At 41.7% G+C, this 25,427-nt stretch overlaps 1 protein-coding gene across 1 annotated transcript in view; it reads right to left on the bottom strand.

Annotated features, from left to right (window-relative positions):
• Positions 1-25,427, bottom strand: part of LOC141764574 (striatin-like) — a 54,573-nt gene that overhangs the window by 3,174 nt on the left and 25,972 nt on the right. The window contains exons 2-15 of the mRNA XM_074629882.1: positions 22,057-22,160; positions 17,941-18,014; positions 15,692-15,776; positions 12,370-12,540; positions 12,124-12,259; positions 10,845-11,007; positions 5,878-5,991; positions 3,606-3,749; positions 3,327-3,463; positions 2,086-2,261; positions 1,870-1,917; positions 1,517-1,638; positions 1,259-1,426; positions 253-393 (exon numbers count right to left, since the gene is read on the bottom strand). Of these exons, the coding sequence (XP_074485983.1) occupies positions 253-393; positions 1,259-1,426; positions 1,517-1,638; positions 1,870-1,917; positions 2,086-2,261; positions 3,327-3,463; positions 3,606-3,749; positions 5,878-5,991; positions 10,845-11,007; positions 12,124-12,259; positions 12,370-12,540; positions 15,692-15,776; positions 17,941-18,014; positions 22,057-22,160 (1,783 nt within the window). The remainder of the gene's footprint in view (positions 1-252; positions 394-1,258; positions 1,427-1,516; positions 1,639-1,869; positions 1,918-2,085; positions 2,262-3,326; positions 3,464-3,605; positions 3,750-5,877; positions 5,992-10,844; positions 11,008-12,123; positions 12,260-12,369; positions 12,541-15,691; positions 15,777-17,940; positions 18,015-22,056; positions 22,161-25,427) is intronic.

Below are 25,427 nucleotides of genomic sequence, written 5' to 3'. Positions count from 1 at the left end.
ATAAGATTAACTAAATCAGGATTTTAAACAGTTTTCAGATCCTTTACTGAAGTAAAAGTAGCAGTACAACAATGTAAAAATACTCCATTACGAGTAAAAGTGGTGCATTCAGTAGTAGTAGTCTGTGGACCCTGTGGTCTTGTTTTCAACCTCAGATAGAGCTGTACTGATCAGATCAAACAGGGACCAAATTCTCCCTCAATGAGTGTGGAGGTCACCTCGTCTGGACTTGTGATTGGTCGGTGGATTTACCTGGCGGTCCGGCAGATTCCAGCTTCAGGACGAGCTGCTGCGTCTCCATGTTGAAGAGTCCGATGTGGCCGGTGGTGAAAGACGTCACCATGTGAGCCGGGTCACTGCTCACCAGGTCCACCGAGGTCGGCACTCCGAGCTCTGACACAAACACAGACAGCAGAGGTTAAATGAATGAAGTGTTTCTTTATGGGTTGAGAAAATTCTCCTACTTCTTAAGCTAAATAAAGGGACTGTATGTACGTTTTTACACGTATAGACATTTTCTAATCATTTTTATTGCAAATGTGTGAACAGGTTGTAACCTAACCTAAAAAATGAGACCTTCCGCGACTTTCTGCGTTTCCTCTATCAGCCTGTAGACTGGCCTGGTTTTTCCAGGAAAATCCAACAGATGTGACGTCATGCGCGCTCGCGAGTGCCTTTACTCTCTTCAGCTCCGCTTCAGGGCTAACAGTGTGCAACCATAGCTAACGTTCGGTTAGAAATGTAGTCCGCAAACGCCAACAAACGACCAGCCACCACCACATCTCAGACTCCAACACAAACTCCATGGAAGCACAAAAAAATAAAGTTATATCTAGTGCAGCCCGTCTTGCAAAACCGACGTCGTTACCGACGTCGAGGGAAAACTAGTGTTGTGGGAGTGTGTGTGCACGAAGGAAGTGAGTGGTGAAGCCAAAGAGAGAGAGAGCGGCGTTGAGTGTGTGAACTAAAAAAGGAAAGTTATATGTAGTGAAGCCCGTCTTATAAAACAGGAATGTGAGCCCGGTCTTGCCGATAACAATAGTTTGTAAAACGTCCAATCGGCGCAGATTAATCAGTCTACCTCAAGAGAGGGCAGAAAGCGAAGCTGGTACCTATGTGTATCGATACTGTATTGAAACTGTTTAAAATATTCAGTATCGCTACGTATCAATACTGAATATTGATTGACAACACTAGCTGCCATCATGGCCAACAAAAAAAGGTACTGAGACCCCACTGACAATGAGCAGCTTCTCACCTCCTCTCTCGTTGAAAACAGCGAGAGACGGCGAGGTGTCGGCGGCGTTCCACAGCCGGACCGTGCCATCAGCCGAGCAGGAGAGGAGGCGCTGATGGGCCGAGCTGTAGACCAGACCCCACACCGAGTCTGTGTGGCCACACAGCGCCCCCCGCAGGACAGAGGGCTCTGAAAAAAAACATCACAGACAGAGAGAGGGTGTCAAACATACTGAATTATTGAATTATTATCTACTAAATTATAATTGCTGGAACCTACCATATGAGTCGTAGGGGTCGATGTTGGGGTTGGGGGTGTTCCAGCTCTGGATGGTACCGTCCACACCCCCACTGAAGCACTGCTCTCCACTAGAGCTCATGGTGACACACAGCACAGCACCGCTACAGAGAGAAGCAGACATCTTTTACAACCTCAAAACTTTCTGTAGAGCATCATAAACCCAAATATCCAAATAGGTCTGATTTAATAATATGTATGAGCTGTCTTTGCCAGTTATTACATTAAAGCTTTAACATTTTTAAGTCTTAAGAGTATTTGCTTTTAGGATCAAAGATAAAGTGTGTAAAGTAAGATTCAGGCAGAACTGAGAACCTTTTCAAACAGGATCTCACCTGTGAGCTCTGAAAGTGTAGATGGGCTCCACGTCTAAAGCAGCACATCTGGAGGATTGAAACCCACAACAGAGTTTGTATTAACAGGAAATTAAAACACTAAAATATGATCAAATATATTATTAGAGAAACAGAAACAAAGGCCTGTTTCGGATTATTGCAGTTGAGATAAATGAGTATAAGTATATTAATGAATGCTTTATATTTTAAACTCACTTCTTGGCGGGCGCCGTCTTCTGGAGGTTCCACAGTTTGAGGGTGTGATCCTCGGAGGCGGTGACCAGGACGGGCTCCACCGGGTGGAAGGCCAGACTCCGGACCGAGTCAAAGTGGCTCCGCAGGGTGAACTTTGGGTTCCAGGTCTTCCTCAGAGCGTCTTTGTTGTTGGTGATCTGAGGGAGGAGGAGGGGGGGGGGGCTCATTTACAATCCATGTGATGATGGCGCTTTACTTTTATTTGCTTTACTCTGCATACTGATGGATACTGAAGCAGTGAGAGGAAATCAGAAATGTCAACAAACTGTGTGTCAACACATCTGGATTGTAAGATTTTATATTGAAGATACATGAGAGACAAAACATGTCTGGTCTAGTTTCCTCTGAAAGGAACCCTCACATATCAATGTTTGGAAGAAAGTTTGGATTTCACTTTTAGGCTGTAATTTCTTAATTTTTCTGTCTGTGGAGACAAAAACTGGTCAGAAAGAATTTAAAGATAACCAATTTTTAGGTGCTGGTTCTTTGCTGCAATCCCATTGTGTGACTTAGGTGGAAAAATTAGGTAAGTTTCACCCAAAAACTAAAATCAAAGCAAAAATGTTATATTTTTATCAGGACTGTCAAAGTTAATGCAATAATAACATGATATCCCAAATTTGATACAAGAAGATATGCATGTATGGCCATTTTCAAAGGGATCCTTTGACCTCTGACCTCAAGATATGTGAATGAAAATGGGTTCTATGGGTACCCACGAGTCTCCCCTTTACAGACATGCCCACTTTATGATAATCGCATGCATTTTGGGACAAGTCATAGTCAAGTCAGCACACTGACACACTGACAGCTGATGTTTTCTGTTGCCATGTTGTGATTTGAGCATATTTATTATGCTAAATGCAGTACCTGTGAGGGTTTCTGGACAATATCTGTCATTGTTTTGTGTCGTTAATTGATTTCCAATAATAAATATATACATATATTTGCATAAAGCAGCATGTTTTTCCACTCCCCTGTTGATAAGAGTATTAAATAATTGACAAATCTCCCTTTAAGGTACATTTTGAACAGCTATAACACAATCATGCGATTAATCGCGATTAAATATATTAATCGATTGACGGCCCTACTATTTTTTATTTGTTTTTTTGAGGAGGCCTGAAGGGTGCAGTTTGGTTCTGAAACAATCTGGCTGCTCAAGAGTTTTCAGTGCTTTCTGCCTCGTTTGTTTTACTCACGTCGTACGCCAGGCTGTCAGCCTCGTTAGCGACCGTCAGTCCGGCCAGTTCTCCCAGTCCCAGCTCGTTAGAAACCGCCTCGTCCACTCTGCCCAGTATGAACGACTTCCCAGACGATGGCAGGAAAGTCATCGCTTCTACGGTGACAAAACAGGCAACTGGGTTAAGAAAGACCTTCTTTATGAACGATATTACTAATAACTAATTCATGTTGTAAAATTGGTGCAGAAAACATAAGTTGGTTAGCGGACTAGTGAATTGAGAAGGAGGGCAGTTTACCGTCTTCGGGGCGTCCCACTTCCTGCTCATTGAGTCTGGGTACACTGGGACGGGAGGGGGGCGTCACGGGCGGCTGCATGGGGGATAGATCCTCAGCTTCCCGCAGGTTAGCCAGCATGTCCTGGAGCCGAGACCGGTTTGGTCCTGGAGGAGGAGGAGGAGGAGGAGGAGGAGGAGGAAGGGAGGGAGGGAGGGACAGCAATTAAGAGAAGGAGGAGACGATGGGAGACAAAAATCAGAGGAGGAAACAGAAACATGGAGTCAGGAAAAGGCAGAGAAACAATGTAAAGAAAAGGAGAGGAAGATGAAAACAAACATTAGCACAATGAAAGCAAAATAAGTCTCAAGAGTTCATATTGTCACAAGAAAGAGAATTAAATCAGCATAAAGGATGGAAATAGAGCAGAAGATGATGCAGCAGCAGCTCTGCAGAAGATCAAACAGAGAAGATGAAGCAAATAAAACCAGAGAAACACAGAAATAATAATAATGAGAAGAAACAGATGAGATGTACCAGCTGCTGTTTGGTGAACTGCAGAATTCATCAACACAAAGACAAGAAGAAACAAACAGGAATATTAAGAGATGAACTAATATCGTTACTGGATATTATCATAATTCATCAATGTCAGAAAACTGCACGACTGTCTGTGTCATTATGGCAACAGCATAATCCATTTAAAGGGACTGTATGTACGTTTTTACACGTATAAACAAGTTTTAATTGTTTTTTATTGCCAGGAGATCAAAACTACGGTGTCTCCCCTTTGTCTTCTGACCACGGTCGGGAGGCTGAAGCTGGAAAAGTTAATACTAGTATCAACATCGACCGGGCCTTCGATTCATGGAGGGACCTTCGTTTGGTCAGCTAACATTACTGCCAACATGTGAAATATAGAGTGATATTGTGGTTTTAGCTGCTAATGTTGCTAACGTTAATCAACACGACAGCTGTCAATCATGTTCAGACTTGTTTGTGTGTCGCCTCACTAAGAATCAGAGTAAAAGATCAGACTTGTATTTGATATCGGCAACATAAATATGATTGTTTAAAGTCGGTGCATTCCTTTGGGACTTTTGGGAAAAAGTGCAGGAAATCTACATGAAGGTAGAAAAAATATAAAGAACGTGAAGTAAATGAAAAAGGAGCAAAAATGTAACCAAGATCAGAGCTTTTCTCAAAGGAGACAAAACAAAGAAGGCAGAAGACACAGACGAGGGGAGAAGAGAGTGACGTCCACGTTAGAGACACTGAGACAAAGCAGAGTGAAATCAGAGACAGACTTTTAGCTCAGGTGGGTGATTAAGGTGAGATTAAAGGGTTACAGGGTTGGTGAGGTAGAATATATGGGCTGGTATATTTAAATTGAGCTCCTGCAGCGGAGTCTCTTACAGACTTCATTCTGTGAAACTAGCGATTGAGACCATAAACTCATTGAGGTAATAAATCAAGTGAGAAGTAGGGTTATTTTCTCATAGACTTCTATACAATCAGACTTCTTTTTGCAACCAGAGGAGTCGCCCCCTGCTGGCTGTTAGAAAGAATGCAGGTTTAAAGCACTTCAGCATGGGCTTCACTTATCAGGCCGCAGAGTTGCCCTCTGGTCAAGTGGTGAAAGTTTGGAAACCAGCTCCATTTAATAACTACTTCACAAACAAACATTGAACTACTCATTGTTGTTTATGGACCCGGCATAATGCTTCAGCCAGGCCACTTCACTGGTCCTCAAAAGGATGGATGGATGGATGAAATATCTTTTGAGTCAGTAAAATGTTTATCACGAATAGATTATCATGTTGAAAAGCTTTTCATCAGGTGGAGCCTTCGCTTCCGATGTTGCAGGGTTTGATCCAGATTGCGTCGATCACTGCTAATATCATGAATTAGCCAAACAGAAAATGAAACTAGGACAATTTTTTTTTATACTTAAAAAGTTAGCGAGTGAATTTTTGCTGCTAAAAAAACCCGACAGATTGTCGGGTCTGTCAGTCAGTAAAAGATCTAACGATAACTGACTGCACAAGCCAATTTGACTTACTTTAAAATATATTTAATCAGCAATAATGTGACTAAATGTGAGCTAAATAGTTTGGCTTTCTAGATACTGATGAACACTTTGAATAAAATGCTGATTGAAATATTTGTCAGCAGCACAGTTAAGCCCCGACAGACTGAGAGGAGAGGAAACAGAAAAACAAAGAGAGTCAGAGGACGTTAAGTAAAAACAGGATGAGGAGAGAGGATGAACTGCAGGCCTGGTTCAGGACTTACTCTTTACCCCCTTCTTGCCCTTGCGTTCCTTCCTGTACTGCTCCTTGAGCTGGGCTATCAGTCCCTGGTCCACGTCCCAGGCCAGTTCACCCAGAGGAGACTGATCTTCCTTCTCTACAGGCCAGCAGGAGCAGGAGCAGGAGGAGGAGGAGGAGCAGGAGGAGGAGGAGGAGGAAGAGGAGGAGGAGGAGGAGGAGGAGGGTGGGGTAGAAACGTTATAAGCGTCTGGATGCACTACAGTACATATCCAACTTTACTTTGACAAACCCACTGAGGTGGACGGGATGAAGAGGGAGGATATTTAGAGCGAAATCTTCTCCTTTTTACAACCTGTTTCTGGGTCTTTTGTAGTTTTGGCCATAATTTCTTTCAGTTTTGATAACTTGTTGCAGAGACTCCACTTAGCTCAACTTTACAAATGAGTCCACGAGGCATTGCAAACACATGCCATCTAATGCCATCTAAATCTAAATGATTTGGAAGTGGAAAATACAAATATAGACAAAAGTAGCCCAATATTGCATTAAATAAATACTTAAACATATGCACTTTCTTTCCAGGAGGAAGATGAAATCAATATCAATGTTATGTATATGTTAAGTATGGAGCTGGAGTCAGGACATTGTTAGCTAAGCTTAGGATAGGATAATGACTGTAAGCAGAGGGAAACAGCGAGTCTGGTTCTGTCCAAAATGAGTCCAAAGTGAGCTTTAAGGCCCTGACACATCAAGCTGACGGTTGGCTGTCGGTGAGCGTCTGTCGGCCTAGTTTTTTGGGTGTGTCCTGCACCGTCGGCTCTAGTCTGCCCGTGTCGGCGTTTTTTTGGCCGATTCAGCATGTTGAATCCAGCCAGTCTAGCTGTTTCCCCCCGCTGCCAGTCTTTATGCTAAGCTAGGCTAACCATGTCCTGACTCCAGTAAAAACTTTAATGCTCACCTTTCATTTTTTATTTCCAAAAAGAAAACTTTAACCTCAATCCCTCTGCAACTGAGCTGATGCCAAAACTACAAAAATAAGACCCAATATAAATTTCCTGTAACTTCCAGCCTGTCTAAAATAAGTGTGAGTATTGTGGACTATTGTATTAGTGAAGAAATACCATCTAATGAGCAATGTGAAACACTGCTAATGAACACTTATAAAGAGTTCTTCATGATTCATTTTAGACTCTGCCGAGGCTCCAAACATGCACAACAAAGAGAAACAAGAGGAACATGAACACAACAGGCTCAAAGTCTCTTCTCGTGTTAAACAAACAAATATGAAACAAATACGCTGAAAATGAACACAAGACAAAACGGGGTGAGATTCAACAAACAAATACAGTGAAAAATAAAAGCTGGAATCCAAATGAATCCTCTCTGTTGTCGCTCTGCAGCTCTGGAAGTGAGATGTTAAGAAAAAGCAACACTTTCTCATAAAGAAGCCACAAAACTTAACAACTAGACTAAACTTAAACAGTGAAGAAAACTAAATGTCACCAAAATGATCATGTCTCTCATGGAGGACGTTCCTGAGACCGCAGAGCCGTAAAAATCCACAAATCAACTCCTTTACAGAAGTTAAAGTAGTGAAACACAACAAAGACACATAATGTCATTAAAGGGGAACATTGATATTATTCTGGAGGCTATATAACATGATGGAAAAAATACTGCAACTTGCTCATGTACGCATATATTGCGAGGACAACCCGGGAAACCACAAGGTGGCAGCGTCGTCACGGTAAACAGCAACTGCCTGTCAGTGGCGATTTGAATGGAGTATAGAATTTCAACATTTCAAACATAAACATGCTGTCACTTTTCTGAATCTATTTTATGTTAACAATATCACTTATAAGACAAAAAACTGTGTCATACCTCTATGACTTCTTTTGTTTTCCAGTAGTTACAGTTAATGCAAGTGACTATTTAGATTTTTAACAGTAAGGCTTATTATTTTGCCAATAATGTCCTGGTCATTTCCTATAAAGATTCCTGGAAATTGCTTGTTTTCTGAATGGAGTTTGGATCGATCATTGCCAGGCTATGCAGCTGCTCCATCAACACTCCAGATAAAGTCATCTAGGCATAAATATGGCAGCAACGTTGTTGTTTATACCATAGACAGTTTGTGCTTTATACACATACATTTATACACAGAGTTTCGTCCGGTCTCTGTACAAATATGAGGTACTATCGTAGCTCTGAGTGCCTTCGAATGGCCACAATAAGTTTGTTCCATCTCTGATTCAACTACATCAGGACATCAGTGAAGTCAGGAGGAGAATCTCAATGCTGATAGGCTTTCACAACCCAGCGTCACGCACGAATGACGCAAATGTTGCGTGTTTGCATTGTGCATCTACACGCCTCTTTGCATTGACACATCGCTCTTGATGTGAACGTGCCATAACTAGGCAGATGTAGAACTGGTCTGACAAGGACTGAACCGCTCCCCCTTGTGGAGACTCAAAAAGTAGACGTACTCATCTCTGTCAAAGTGTTATGAAAATAAAAATTGGAGATACAGATTTTGCTGCTGTCACTTCACTGAAAGGATTTCCCTTCAACTTCTCCTGACAGCTGAAATGGCGATAAAAATAAACTCGGCCTGCAGATGATCGGAGGGCACATGAACAGATCCAAAGATGAGAAATATGCAGAAATCACTGAGGGGGAGGCTGCAGGAATGACATGATAACTGCGAGCTGAGACAAAGAATGGGTCTCATCATCCGTCGTGGTAGCCCCGAGGCGAGTGATGTGTTTGGGTTGTGGAGGTGGCGTGGGTTCAAGAAGAAAAGCCTTCAGAGTCAGAAATGACAATGTGTTTCATAACGCAGCGGCACGCAGCCAAACACAGACGGTTTTTAACTGTGTGTTCAGCTGGCTGTCTGTGGAGGGAAAAACACCGAACAGCAGCAACGCCAGAGGATTGTTTTTACAGCTCAAAATAAAAAGATACGGAGGAAATCTATAAAGATTTCTCCTCTCGGGGCTTTAACGCTGGGTATGTGTGGTGAGACCTGCTGCACTGAGTCAGCACTCCTTTACAACTATCTGGACGGTGAAGTGTTGAGTCACAAACTGCGTGGGGATGCTTTTTGTCGTTGGCCGAATGACACTGAATGTGTTGCTAAGAAACAGTAGAAAAAGGGGGATTTTGTGTAAAGTGCGGGGGCTGCCGGGTCGCCAGATGGGAACTTTATTTTGTAAAGAGAGTTTTATATAAATAGACAGGAAATGCGTCGGTGCAGGAGCGGCCTTGTGCTGCCACTCACCAACCCATTTCTTTTGAAATAAGAGGTTTATGTTTTAATTCTACAGACGACTGGCAGGATATTCATGTAGATTTATATGTCGATACAAAGTTTAACGATTCTATTCCATCTCAGGAGATTTCAGGTTCATACTGGTGGTTTTCCATGTTTTTCTCTCAGCTGTATACACTCAACATTATGCTTTTTATCATTGCATTGAAGTCAGCTCTGGAATAGAAGACCCGAGTATGTATTTAAAGGTGTAATATGTAACATTTCTGCATTAAAATGTCTAAAAACAAATATGTTATATATTTTGTTGAGTTGTGTCAGACCAATTTGGTGCCCTAGGCAAGATTTGAGCTGGTGCCCACACACCCTATTTTTGGTGCACTCGCAAAGCGCGCCGTCGGGAAGTTCTTATTTTTGTGCATACAGGATTGACATAGCCTCTTAACCTGCTTATAATATAGCTAACACATTGACCTTGATTATATATTTTAAATGTCATTGTCTTGTTTGAATAGGCCAAAAATCAAACTGCATCCTTCTAGTAGTCCTATTTATAACATGATTTAACCATCTAAAAGTGACAAATAGAACCATAGGTTATATTTAAATTAGACTCTGCCTGTCTCATTGATCACCATGATCTTAAAATTGGAATTATTCTCCTCCTCAGTTCTTGGGTTACTTGGTCTCCTTTTAACCCTCTGAAAATGATGGTGGATTATCTGCCTGGCATTAACTTTACTGTCTTTTGAAGGTGGGTTTCTATCTTGAGACTGTGATGAATCCGTTGATACCAAACATGTTAAGCTATCTTACTGGGAAAGGGTTAAGAAATCGCTCCAAAGTTGAGCTGTCTTTACCGCGAGGTCCGCGACACCTCAGTGGTAAAAGGCAGTGTTAAGGCCAGAGTTGTGTACTTGCATTGTCCCAAATGTTTCCAACACTTTTCAAACCCAGAGAAATCTGTAATTTTAAGCAAGGTAACGGTGCGTTTCATTTGGTCGCCTGGCAATGGTGTCATATCCCCTTTGCCCATGCATCAGCGTTATGGTTGTCAGTTAGAAGCGGTCATAAAATTAAACTTTTTTTTTTTATCCAGTTTTAAACCACATTTTTATGATCGATTGGTATTTAACTATATATTTTAACCATATGAAGGATTTTAGTCATCAGACGTCTTTATCTCAAGTTATCAGAGAAACCAGCTGAGCAAACGTTAGCGGCAGCTCTGCTCGTAGCCCCTCCGGGACGTCCTGTGTAAGCCGAACAGCGTCGGAGAAACACTGATTTTTAACGGGAAACTGCTTTATTCAGTTTTTTTTTACTGGTTTTAATCAGTTGGTGTGTTTGTTTTGAAGAGGAGGAGACCTCTGCCGCAAAAACATCCTGAACGACGAACACTGAAGGGATCCTTTACTGGGAGAAGCTGACTGCAATGATGACAATGGTGGTGAAGACAACAACTCCCATGATCCCACGCTATTTCACGACGTCACCAAACTCCGTCTTTTGTTATTGTGACATCGTTATAATAATGCATTCAATAAAAGGAAAAATGCAACAAAAAAAACAAACAGTCAAATTCAGTTAATCATGTTTAAATGTCCTCTGGATTTAATTGAACCAATCACTGAAGGCGTTTGGTTTAAAAACCTTCACACACGTGATTGAAAACCCCTCATCTAAATGTTTTAAGCGTCCCCTTGTCTCACCCCACTCGCCGCTGTCCTCTCCACTCCTGGACTCCGGTGATCCATCCAGCTCGTCCGGACTCGCCAGGAAATCGAAACCCTTCAGAGCTTCCTCTGTGTCGGGGTCGTCGCTGAGGTCAGAGGTTGTGGAGGAAGGGGTAGACGACTTTTTCTTCCTCACCATCTGTTAAAAGTTACAAAAGTGAGGAAGACTTTTGAAAATCTGGCTCTTTATTCTTGACAACATCGGACAGGAAATGAAAAACAGGTTACCACTTCTGCAGCTTGAATCAGTTTGAGGAATGTGAGTTAGTTTTCATTTGGAGGAATGATGGGGAGCCATAAAACCACTATATCTTATGTTTGAATAAATATACAATCATCATAACTGTGACAATAACAATGCATTACTTTTACGTTGCACAGGGCAGGTGAGTTCTGGGCTGCAACTTTGTCCGTCTCTTTTACTTTATATATCAACAGTGGTGGAATGTAACTAAGTACATTCACTCAAGTATTGTACTGAAATACAAATTTGAAGTACTTGTACTTTACTTGAGTATTTCCATTCTCTGCTACTTCATACTTCTACTCCACTACATCTCAGAGGCATTAGGGGCGGCAGTAGCTCAGTCTGTGGGGACCAGGCTTGGGATGGCGATTCCCCGCATGGAGCAAGTACGGAGTGTAGACTGCCAGTTTGCCTCCTGGGCACTGCCGAGGTGCCCTTGAGCAAGACACCAACTCCCTATAACGGCTCCCTGGGTGCTGTATAGTAGCTGCCCATTGCTCCTAATATACTAGGATGGATTAAATGCAGTAGCTAAATTTCACTCCGTGCTGTGCTATGTACAATGTGTGACAATAAAATTGGATTTACATTTTACAGTAGGTGATCTGTTAATCGGTTCGTCCCTTGTTCACCCTCGACTAACAAACTGCCCCACGAATGACTCTTTTGTTCTGCATTTTTTAATACCTCTGCCGTAGCTATACAGTTCAGAGAATATTATAGATCCAAAACGCTGCTACTTCAGCACCACGGACAGCGCCGTAGAGTTATCAATACACAGCACAGTTATGCCTTGTTTATACTCCTGCAGCTGTGCACCTATTCGTTCTGTGCAGGCACCGATTGCGCACGGCAGACATACATAGTACTATGCTGGATTACGCGTAGCATGTCATTTATTTTTGCTTTGGACCCGCGATTTTTAAATTTCACTGCGTGCTCCGTAAACCATCTCTGTGGCTCTGCGCAAGCTTTTCCGCAGAAGTATAAATTAGGCAATTGTCTTACTGTAGCAATGTCCAAGATGGTCTTGTCCCTTCCTTCGCTGTCTTCCTCTTCGTCCTCGTCGCTGAACTCTGCTGCAGCGCTCTCTATGAACTTAAAGGCCTCCAACACGGTGGCCGAGTCGGACATGTCGGGTTTACTTGAAGGAGAGAGTAAAGAGAAGAGGTGAGTCTGGTGGTAAAAAGCAATGAGACGATGAAACTCTGTGTTTTTCTGTCAGAGTAATATAAACACAGTGTCATTTCATACCTGACCATGCCGCTGTCCTTCAGGGAGGACGGTTCGGTGCCGTTGACCATCGGTTCGGCGTTCTTCTCTAAAGGTTTCTCTCCTGAGTCTCCGGTCAAACCGAGCAGCGCTCTCACTCTCTGAGACTTCACATCCAGGATGGTGTCGGTGTATCCGACCTCCTGCAGGTATCTGAGAGCGGAGACGGAGATAAGAGACAGGTTAGAGGAGGCTCAGGAGAGGAAACAACAGACGGTTAATCATCTCTGTATTACTCTTTTAGGATAAGCTGGTCATAATAATAATAATAATAATAATAATAATAATAATATTTGTCGGGCATCATGGAGCTGAGAGGTGGATAAAAGATTTTTATTTTTAATACTGTTGGAATAATAGAAGTATAATGAATGTGAAATGAGCTCTGGTCATCTGCTGGTTTCATGTCTACGAATTAGGGCTGTCAAAGTTAAGGTGATAGTAATGCGTTAACGCAAATTGGTTTTAACGTTACTAATATCTTTAACTAATTTTCTTTAACTTTAATATTTTAGGTTGTAGCGGGCTCAGTTTTAAAGCTAGAGTGAAGGTACTTGTATCCATTGGTACCAACCATGTCAAAAAAGGAATGCTAATTCAAGTATCCAATTCCAGATGGCTGATATGTTTGTTGTTAGTTCCCTCAGCGATGTGTTCTACCGGCATGCGTAGCAATCAGATATAAAGATGGAATTGAACTGAATAGATCGGCCCCATTGTCACTGATACCCGATGCAGCTATTTGAGTCTGTATCGGCCCGATATCTGACATCGGTATCGGCTCGCTGCATCCCTAGGATCTAATTTGTATGAGTCAATAAATGAGGAAAAGCTTGTGAGGGAAAACTCAAATCAAACTCTTGTTGATGAGATTTTATGTACAAATCCAGCTGTTTCTTTCCTTCCTGCAGAGTGTCATCCTCACTGATATAGAAGATGCAGATTCATCCAATTTGTCCAAATTAAATGACCAGCGATGGAAAATCTCCACACAGGAAGTGACAAACGTGACAAGTAACAAAACATCCCTTGACAAAGACATAAGTGACAAAAAGTGAGAAATATCCCATCAGGCAGAGCAGGATATACTGTGAGATTGAGAGTGAGACTAGTATTTGCAGTGCACACATACTATAAGTCATACATACAGTAAATAGAATCCATTGACCTTCTCTGACTTCACCAGAGACATTTATAAACGTCCCTTTTTACCCTGAACGCCCCTCTTTATTCTGTTTTTCAGTCTCTTCTTCCTGCAGCGTTGGTGCCTTGCTGTACCCGCTGAGCTACACAACACCACAATTATATCAATGGAGCAGCATCCTTAAAGGGCAATGCCACCAAGTTTAGGAACTTAGATACACTGTCTGTCCTCCCTGTAGTCTGGTACAGTTCAGTTCAGTCTGAAGATGCACATAGAGAACAAAAACACAGAACATCTGCACTGAAAGTTGGTTTTTCATGCCAGTTTTTCTCAACTGACAATAAGTGAGATGCTGGTTTCGTTGAACTGTAATATTTCTTTCACTCCAATGAGTTTATAATATCATCATGTCTGTTAAAAATGTTAGCATGTGCACATTATTTGATAAGACAAACAGATTTGTTTAGTCTCACAAGACAAATTCAAGACTTTTCGGGCTGATTTGGAGTTTTGGTTAAGAATAATGCAAACTCACAAATGTCATATACTCAAAAAATACTTGAGCAAAGAAGTAAAGTTTACTGCTTAACTTGCAATGTCCAATCAGAATTGAGCAACAGGCCTAAAAGAAGCTACTCAGAATATGTTCAAACTAATCTCCGTACTGTACCTTCACCCTGGGAAACCAAGAAAAGCAGGACCCGTCTGACCTGAGAGCAGCGTTTCATCGAGAGGTTTTATCCTCAGTGGACGGAGGTTTAATTCTGAATAGCATCTAGTGTGTTTGTTCACAGAGAGAGAGAGGGAGGAAGGTCGGCCTCCCTCTCTCTGTACCAGCCTCTCCGATCGCAGGAGGCTTCAGCGCCTCCACACAATCCCCCATTCACTGTCACCACACACACACACACACACACACACAGACACACAGTCAAAATAAAGACAAAAAAACACCACACAATCACAAATAAAAGCTCTCAGTCTTCTATTTCTTTCAGGCAAAAACATTGTTTTTTGAGATTTTGGGCTATTTTGCTTCCTTAACATGTCTCGTTTCAGACTAATGGAAAGAAAACATCCAAAATACACATGTAGGTGTTTATTTTAGGGCTGTCAATCGATTAAAATATTTAATCACGATTATTTGCAAATTAATCACACATTTTTTATCCGTCCAAAATGTACCTTAAAAGGGAGATTTGTCAAGTATTTAATACTCTTATCAACATGGGAGTGGGCAAACATGCTGCTTTATGCAAATATGTGTATATATTTATTATTGGAAATCAATTAACAACACAAAACAATGACAAATATTGTGCAGAAACCCTCACAGGTACTGCATCTAGCATTGAAAATATGCTCAAATCATAACATGGCAAACTGCAGCCCAACAGGCAACAACAGCTGTCAGTGTGTCAGTGTGCTGACTTGACTATGACTTGCCCCAAACTGCATGTGATTATCATAAAGTGGGCATGTCTGTAAAGGGGAGACTCGTGGGTACCCATAGAACCCCTTTTCATTCACATATCTCGAGGTCAGAGGTCAAGGGACTTCTTTGAAAATGGCCAGTGCCAGTTTTTCCTCAACAAAATTTAGCGTAAGTTTGGAACGACTAGCTAGTCTGAAATGTTTGGTACCAATGGATTCCTTAGGTTTTCCAGTTTCGTATGATATCTGTAACTTCACTCACTAGCTCTATAACTGAACCTGCTACAGCCTCTGAGAGACAAGTTGGTTGGGATTGCCCGCGATCACTCGAGCTTTGAAACTGAGCCCGCTACAACCTAAAAAATCACAAGCTGCCTTAAAGCGTTAAAGAAATAAGTGCCGTTAAAATGTATTTTCGTTAACGTTATTTTCTATTATTGTTACCAACTGTAGTAAGGTTTTGAATGCAGGCCTTTTACTCGTAATGGAGTATTTTCACAGTGTGATATTAGTACTTTTACTTAAGTAAACGGTCTCAATACTTCTTCCACCACTGTCAGCTCCAACTGGATTAGTGTGTTTGATTCCCATTAAAAGTGTTAATCTCCATTAAGAAGATTGACTCTGCTGCTTTCTGCCCTGAGACACACACACACACACAGTCAGCTGTCCCATGACACTGTGAAAGTCTAAATTAGTGTGTGTGTGTTCATGTGTGTGTAAACTCACTGTCTGAGCAGCTGGCGTCCTTGTTTCCAGCTGAGCTGATGGCTGCTGTTTGGAGGACTGGGAGCCTCACTGTCATTCCCCTCATCTGTGAGAGAGAGAGAGAGAGAGAGAGAAAGAGAAAGAGAAAGAGAAAGAGAAAGAGAAAGAGAGAGAGAGAGAGAGAGAGAGAGAGAGAGAGAGAGAGAGAGAGAGAGAGAGAGAAAGAGAGAGAGAGAGAGAGAGAGAGAGAGAGAGAGAGAGAGAGAGAGAGAGAGAGAGAGAGAGAGAGAGAGAGAGAGAGAGAGAGAGAGAGAGAGAGAGAGAGAGAGAGAGAATTATGTATCAACATGTCTCTATCCATTCATTCATCCAGACGTCCTTCTCCCCAGCCACATCCTCCAGCTCCTCCTGGGGGATCTTGTCGTGTCCCCAGATGGGATAAATAATCCCCCACAGTGTGTTTCTGGTCTGTCACAGGCTTTTTTCTCGCCATTAGACGTGACCAGAATACGTCCACAGGGAGGCGTCCAAGAGGCATCCTGGTCTGAAGCACCTCAACTGGCTTCTTTCAACACAGAACTCAAGAGGGATGTGAGGAGATGAGAGAGGATGGTCTTTGGTCTAAAAGTGTTCAGCGAAATTACAAGATTGAAGACTGTTTGAAACAGCTGAAAGCGCCAGTACAAGCTAGTAAGTAGACCTTGAGTTGAGATTGTTCTGTCGAACAGTGACATGTTTTCATGTAGAGGTAGGGCTGTCCCGAATACCAGTTTTTTTTTTCTTCGAAACTTTTGTGAGAAATATTCGAAGCTAGTCGAAGCTTCGTGGCGTGGCGCAACGCAGCAGGCTGACATGTTCTTCTGTCTGTCTCCGTCTCCATCCTGTTTCAGTGCCGCTGCCGCTCTACTGCAGACACACGCACCTCTACACTACTAAAAACAACAATATCCAACTGAGAAAATCTAATAATAATCTATGTTGAATATGAATAATGAATAATGTTGTGTGATTATTCATTATTTCATGGGCTATTTTGGAATTTATACATTATTACAGTCTGATATATACTGTATTCAAGCTCCAAAGCATTCGGGTCAGCCCTTTGTAGAGTTGACCCTCTCGTTCTGTGGGAAAAAACAATGTTGCATCGCCTCAAATCGCCTTTGTCTTGGCCAAAAAGTTGCACTCGAACACACCGCAAAGACGACAGCCGACGACCAACTACCTCGTACGTTCTGCGCCTGCGTGAGATGTAATAACTCTCCACACCAGCAGACGGCGGTAGTCTGTATTTAAGCTGAACCGCCAATCAGAGTGATTTCTCTCACCAACGTGCGCCGCCGCTGAAGCAACATGCTGAATTGGCCGAAAAAACTCTGTCACGGGCAGACTAGAGCCGATAGTGCGGGACACACCAGAAAAACTAGTCTGACGGACGCTCACCGACGGCTCCAGACTCTCCGACGGCTGACCAAGGCCTCTGCATTCACCTGCAGTCTAGATCACAATGCACCAGACCCATAACCCCGCATGTGGGGATCTCACATGGCGGTGGCCCCACCATGTTTGTCTTGGCTCCAGTTTCTCAGATTTGGCTGTTCAATACAAAGATTCGACTATTCTTTCTTTTTTATTCATTTCGATACGGAAGCCCTGAAAGGCAAGCAAGAAAAAAAAGTGATCCATTTTCTAAGTCTGATCTAAATTGTTTTCTCTCCGGTCTTTATGACTTAAGAACAGGTGAACAAAATGTTTTGTCGGGATAATCTTTCAAAGGGCTTTTTGTTCTATCTGTGAAACAGGTAAAAAAAATAAAAATTCTAAGTTACTTTTTTTCCATCTGTGTGAGGACAAGTGAATGTTTTTTTTCTTAAGGCTCATTTTTCGAAGTGTTTGTTGTTGTAATACTTATTTTCGACCACCGGAGTGCGTTCTTGAACAATTTCAAGTTGACTGAGGGGACGGATGATTGGACTCATCTACTTTCAGAGGGCAGACCTACTATCTATTGTTGTTCCCAGAAGTCGGTCCCTATAGCACCTCCTTCCCGATGACATCGGGCTACTACTGTTCAGGTACCGGCTCGTAGTCTGTTCTGTCTCTCAGCCGAGTCACAGCAAGAATGTATGTTTCTATAATCTCCTAATCTGATGCAGTGACCATCTTTATAACAGCAGGCAGGTCTGATTGCAACATCTACAATCACCAGTCAGAAAGCTGCAAAAACATCTCAGCAGAATATCAACAACAGAGAGAGAGGTTCGTCTTACCCGAATCATAATTTGGAGGTATGATCTCCCCCTGGATCAGCTCGGTTCCATATTTCAGTTTGTGGTATTTCGCCCTGAGGGTGACAAATTGGTTATCACAATGTCTGAGTGCCCTCACTGGCTTTTATTACATCGTTATTCTTTATTTCCACAATAAATGTATTGTTACATTATGTCTTTTTGAATAAATTGTCCAATAAAATACAATAATCCACAGACTATGTGACATGTGGTGGCTCACTTTGTACATACTGATATCTCATTACTTTATTGCACTTCACCATGAGTCAATTTGCAGAGACTTAAAAGTTAAAGTTTCTTACAGTGACTGACTTAAAGTTGACTAAATGTTCAAAGATTCAATCTCTGCAAGTTGATTTATGATAGAAATAAACTGAAACCATCAACTCACAGGAAGGAAATACATCTTTAAAAAGATTTGAAATTGATAAACTAATCAATAAAAAACACCAGTATGGTCCTTTAAAGAGATGCTGACACTAAACCGAGAGAGTTAAAGGGTCCCGTTGTGTCCTAAGTGAAGTCTGTTATAGTTTTCCCACAGCCCCCCTCTTCCCCTCAGTAAACAGCACCCAGACCTGCCAATCAGCCACTCAGACAACCAAACTGTGTGAAATCCGTCGCCAGATTATGTGATTTATTACTAATAATTCCATAAGAGGATAAGCTGCTCTTTGAGGTGGACGGATCAGTTTCACACTGATCCTATTTGTCAATCAGTCACTTTAATTCTGTTAAATTCCTCATGAGATTATTGAGGTTAGAGTTCGTAACTGATAGTTGCCAGCAGTACTCTCAATACATTTCTCTTATTGTCAACAAAACAATGAACTTCTTTGAGATATGTAGGCAAGAACATTTTGAAAGTGAAGTTATACAAGTAATTATATTATCCATCATATTAGGGCTGTCAAAGTTAACGCGATGATAACGCGTTAATGAAAATTAGTTTTAACGCCACTAATTTCTTTAATGCATTAACGCAACTTGACATTTTTAGGTTGTAGCGGGCTCAGACCTCAAACCTGAGGAATCCATTGGTAGCAACCATGTCATACTAGCTTGTCGGGAAGGAGTCTAAACAACGCTCCAAACTTACGCTACATTTTGGCGAGGAAAAACTGGCATGGTCAATTTCAAAGATTAATCACGATTAACTATGGACAATCATGCAATTAATCACGATTAAATATTTGAATCAATTGACAGCCCTAATTAGGGCCCGAGCACGAAAGTGCCAGGACCCAACGGTGTCCTGGCACGAAGTGCAAGGAACCTATTGTTTTTCTGCAGATTATTATTCTTTTTCCGCTGCAAGAACGCGTTTTTGACGACCTTAGCCATCCCCAAAACTCACGAAAAGTGGAGTATGCGTCAGAACTGGTGGGAAATTCAATGTTCTGGAGTGACTGGGCTCGGGTGTCTCCAGGGGGCTCCATAGCGCCCCCTAACGTACGCAGTTTTTCCGAGAAAGTTTCTTCGATCTTCACGAAATTCAAGTATGTCATTGCTCACGCTCTCATACCTGGATTAAATGATTTTGAGATTTCTCCGGCAAACAGGAAGTCAGCCATGTTGGACTTCCTGCGTGATTTTAGAATTTACGAACGCATATTTGAAGACTTTAGGATGCACAAAAATTTATGAAACTTTACACACACATCCAAACTAGTAATTACTTAATTTTAGTGGTGAAATTTTGCTTGGGCGTGGCATGTTGGCTCTCTAGCGCCCCCTTATGTCTTTCAGATTTTGAACATACCTTTAGGTACTCGGAATCTCATAAAATTTGGCAAAATGATAGACACCTGTGAACTTTATGTAACTGCATAGCCATTAGGCCCAGTGTGTTTTTATTCGGCTCTATAGCGCCCCCTAACGTGTTGAAATTTTAACTTTGTCAAAGTTGATCCGATATTCATGAAATTTGGTATGCATATCCCACTCATCATTTGAAACATATTCCTCATTGGGTTTCATTAGCCCCGCCCACCCAGAAGTCGGCCATATTGGATTTTTATGTCATTTTTGCGTTTTATTGGCCGCGTACTTTAACGAACTCCTCCTACAGATTTGATCAGATCGAGTTGATATTTGGTCAGGACCATCTCAAGACCTTGAGGATGAAAAGTTATTAAAATGGTGAGCGTTCACTTAACGAGCGGACCGTGGCGTGGCGGCCATTTTGAGCCATTCGCCAGTTATTGTAACTCAACTGTACATAGTCCGATCTGCCCCAAATCTCTCAGGTATGATGTTGCTCCAGTACTGATGACATGTATATGAAAAAATATACTCATAGCCCCGCCCCAAGACGTTAGCCCCGCCCCCTTTCATATCTCATGAACCGTTTATAGTAGAGTCTTGTGGGATGTGTCATATCACTCAGCAGAGAGTGGGTTAACCCTAACTCAACTGTACAGAGTTCGATCTGCCCCAAATTATCATTTGAAACATATTCCTCATTGGGTTTCATTAGCCCCGCCCACCCAGAAGTCGGCCATATTGGATTTTATGTACGATTTTCCCAATTTTTGCGTTTTATTGGCCGCGTACTCTAACGAACTCCTCCTACAGATTTGATCATATCGAGTTGATATTTGGTCAGGACCATCTCAAGACCTTGAGGATGAAAAGTTATTAAAATGGTGAGCGTTCACTTAACGAGCGGACCGTGGCGTGGCGGCCATTTTGAGCCATTCGCCAGTTATTGTAACTCAACTGTACATAGTCCGATCTGCCCCAAATCTCTCAGGTATGATGTTGCTCCAGTACTGATGACATGTATATGAAAAAATATACTCATAGCCCCGCCCCAAGACGTTAGCCCCGCCCCCTTTCATATCTCATGAACCGTTTATAGTAGAGTCTTGTGGGATGTGTCATATCACTCAGCAGAGAGTTCCTGTTTCATTGGTAAATGTTATGCCCGCCCCCTACACATTAGCCCCGCCCCCTTTCATATCTCATGAACCGTTTGTAGTAGAGTCTTGTGGGAAGTGTCATATCACTCAGCAGAGAGTTCATGTTTCATTGGTAAATGTTATGCCCGCCCCCTACACATTAGCCCCGCCCCCTTTCATATCTCATGAACCGTTTGTAGTAGAGTCTTGTGGGATGTGTCATATCACTCAGCAGAGAGTGCCTGTTTCATTGGTGAAGGTTATGCCCGCCCCCTACACATTAGCCCCGCCCCCTTTCATAACTCATGATCCGTTTGTCGTAGTCTTGTGGGAAGTGTCATATAACTCAGCAGAGAGTTCCTGTTTCATTGGTGAATGTTATGCCCGCCCCCTACACATTAGCCACGCCCCCCTTCATAACTCGTGAACCGCTTGTCGTAGAGCCTTGCGGCAGGCGTCGTGGCGCTCGTCAGAGTTTCGGTTTCGCGGTGCCCGGCCGCGTCGGTCGGCGTCCCGCCAGCAACCCCGACCCGCGAGCAGGGGCGAGGGCCCTTTCATAGCTGCGTGCAGCTCTCGTTATTATTATTATTGTGATTATTATTATTATTATTATTATTATTATCACTGTTTTGTGTTTTTTTAAATTATAATTATTATTGTTTTCATTTATTTTAACATATGTATTTTAATTTTCTTTTCTTTTTTATTATTTACGTATTTGTTTTTTTAAAATATATATATATATATATATATATATATATATATATATATATATATAAAATACACTGTATTTATATATATACATATACACATTCTATTTTTTTCTTTTCTTTTCATTTTTATTATTTATTTAATTATTATTTTTTGAAGAGTGTTCTTCTTGTGTCTTTTGAAACGTTTGTTTATATGGAAAAGAAGCATGGCAATAACACCATGTTTTGTTATCTTGCAAAATGATGCTTCACAATAAAAACATTTGAAACACAAAACAATGAACTGATCCTACGAACAAGTTTCAATTAAAAAGCAACAAAGAATCTGAAAAAAAATATCTGATTCTCTTTCTGCATTTTGTAGGGAACAAAAAGATTAAAATTGTGAAACAAAAAACAAGATTATATTTATGGTTTTAGGGTTAAAGGTTAGATTTACCGTCGGTTTTATTATTGCATGTGTGTGTGTGTACACTCACCTCTCCTGTTTGAGGGCGTACTCCAGCATCTTGATCCGTCTCACCAGGTCTTTCTTCAGGTTCTCCTGACCTCGCCGCTCCCCCTGCAGGAAGGCGATCTGCGCCTGTAGGAGCAGAGGAAACACTGGATGATGATGCTGCACTACAGAGAGAACAGTGGAAGCCACATTTTAACTTTATTCTCATTTATCACGAAGATTGGATCCCTGCTGTGTGTTTCTATTAAACACCAAAGTGCAGTTAATTACACGAGGCTTAAAAAACACAAAAGAAAGACTAACAGACGGTGCGGATGAGATTAAACCAAACCTCAGGGGGAGTCGATAAAAACATCTAATCTCCATTAAACATGATGATGATGATGAGAAACTAAAATAAAATCACTGAATCAACAAAGCAGAGTCTGAATATTTTTTTGTTGCTGTAATTATTTGCCTTGATGTGCTTTTATTTTCTCTGATCTTCGTCTCTGCGCTGTGGCGATCTAACCCCCCCACAGAGATCGTTAAAGTTTTATCGAGTCTAATTCTGATTTCGTTTATCCCCTAATTTGGTGCTCAGCTGCACCGCAGGCCCACAGAGGTTTGAGTAGGGGAAGCAGCGGCAGAGGTTTAGTGGATTTAGAAAATGGTTTGTGATTTCTCTGAGGGGAAGAGGTGTGAAGGACCACGAAGGCTAAAATAACTCCCAACATCCACAAAGCCCTCGCACAGCCCGATCCTCAGTCCCTTCCTCCAATCACTCCTCCTCTTCATTTGCAATATCACAACGTCCATTTCATTGTGTGGAGTCAGATGGAGAATAAAAACAAGAAGGATGGACAGGACAGAAGGTCTTGGCAGCTTTTCATGAGACACTTTCTGTGCTTTAATACCAGTGATGGAGGAAGTATTCAGATCCTTTACTGCAGTAAAAGTACTAATACCACACTGTAAAAATACTCTGTTACAAGTTAAAGTTCTGCATTGAAAATGTTACTTTAGTAAAAAAAATATATATATAATCTGGAAAATGAATTTAACGTTTTAAAAAAAGTCTGAAAGTATAAAAATGTCCCTTGTGACTGTTCTACTATTATATATTCTATCATTAGATTATTATTACGCATTTATTAATGTAAAAGCAGGATTTTACTGTTGTAGTTGGTTGGAGCTCATTTTGAACTATTAACTAATGATTATTTTCATTATGGATTAATCTGCTGATTATTTTCTCCACTAATCGATTGATTGTTTGGTGTTTAGTTTAATTTATAACCAAACTTATTCATAGCCATGTGGTCACACTCAGCTGTGACATAGCTGCTAACTATGATGAAATGAAGAATGACACATTTTTTTAACCAGCTCCAATCCCAGAACCTCCCACCCCTGGACAATTGCAGAAGTGTAAAGCCCCCCACATATGATCAGCAATAAAATCACTCTGTGTTGGCTGTGCCATTGTTTTCCTATGGGGAGAGCAATGCCACTCGACTAGGTGGAAGCGCCACCCTCGGCATGGCGCACTGCTTGAAATTGCCACCGAGCGCTGACCTCAAAGTTTAAATGAACTTCGACCTCGGTTGTTGTGAACCTTTCAAAGCGCAACCAATGAGATAACAGCTGCACCAGTTGTTGCTGAGAAACTGTGAATGGCGTTCCTTGCACAGTTTTTGACGGCATATTGTTCCTGCGCTGCACTTCGCCTCTGCAAGGCTCTGCGCCTGACCTCGCGGTGCGCAAAGAGCAAATTTCTCATCATGTGAAGGCAGCTTTAGAATTTATAATAGTTTTTCAATTATTATTATTATTATTATTATAACATTTTTATTCTTATATATTTAAAAAACATTTTAAATTATTTTTTTTATGTGTGATTGATTGTATGTATTTACATTATAATTAATGTTTTCTTTTATTATAGGTTATGTTTATTAGTAGTATGTGTTCTACATAAGCAAGTACATTTGTGTGTATCTGTACACGTGTGTATTTTTCCTTTTCTTTTCTTTTTAAAATGTATTTTCCTCATGCACCAATGGAAATGTTTACGTATATTACATATTTCAATTTCTCTGCAAAATCTTTTAATAGAACAAAAAAAGAAGAAGGCTTTATCTTCTGTCAGGTCATCAGGTATCCAACGGTCCCAAAGCCCCCTGGGAAATGGGACAGGGACTGAGAGGTAACTTGTGACCGACTAACACGTCGCGTCTCTGCGTCTGATCCGTCTTAACGTCTCCTCTCAGACGTGGGTTGGACGTGAGGCGGCGACTCAGCAAGCAGCGTGGGAACGGACGACATGTGACCGACTTGGAGTCAAGGTCAAATAATGTGAGAGGAGACGGCGAACGTCGGCTCAGAAACCCTGAGCTGTAAAACTGTCTAGGCGTTAGTTCCGTTTGGTCAGAGTCATAAATCAGACACATAAAGTAGCTTCAATGTTTTGTGGTCTTAAACAATGAAATGACAGTTTAACAATAAATAATAATGCGTTTGTCCTTGACCGTGAGTTTACTGTTTGCTTGGGAGCTGCAGGCTCTGTGTGCAGGGACCCAGCTGTTACCCAACAGGATGCATGACATATCAGCGCTGACGTCACACCCTGAACCCCCCCTCCCCCTAAACCCCTCTGCACCCCAGAGGTTCAACCCTTTTACTGCCTTCTCCTCCTCCTCCTCACACTGAGAGCTGTTTGTGTGTACGGTCGCTTTAACATCCAGGTCAGCTGTTATATGAGAGTTCATAAGAAACAGTTCCAGCTGGCAGGAAAGCTGCGAGTGTTTACCTCTCGTCACCTGACTCGTTCATCTAAAATACAGTGTTCAACATGCAATTAACTATTTAAGTTGTTTTTTATTCTACTAACACTGAATCAGTCGGCTCTATGATTTTAGCTACTTGCTACTTTGGTTCAAAACAAAACTAATCCAAAACAATGCTGCTTCTTAAACACTGCAGAGAGCTGATCCCAGTGCAAACACAAGCTATCAGTGAGTACGCTACCTGCTAAGAATGAAACAGAGGTGAGTGCAAGTAGGGTTGGGTCGGTGTAAAAAATCTCAAACTGGTTTGATATTGACCACAACACCGGCCCGGACAGGTTTACTGATTTTTACCAATAAGTGTCTCACTTCACTGAGCAGCCGCTCCCGACTGGAACATAATGAGACTGAGAACCCGTGAATGAGAGTGTAGCAACTCCAGTCTACTTGGTAGAGGTAATGCACCTCTAAGCTGGTTTGCCAACCACCAATAAACACTAAATAAATAGAAGAAACAGAGAGTTTAGAAGTATAGAGGTGAAACTCTAATGCTTTTTTGACAATGGCCGCTATATTGCGCTGAGGTAGCACTGCCGCCATTTTGGACTGTAAACGCCAATGAGTC

This window comes from Sebastes fasciatus, chromosome 3, assembly GCF_043250625.1.
Source record: "Sebastes fasciatus isolate fSebFas1 chromosome 3, fSebFas1.pri, whole genome shotgun sequence".
NCBI classification, from domain to species: Eukaryota; Metazoa; Chordata; class Actinopteri; order Perciformes; family Sebastidae; genus Sebastes; species Sebastes fasciatus.
The sequence above is the reverse complement of the archived record's forward strand: the minus strand, read 5'-3'. Positions and strand labels throughout refer to the sequence as shown.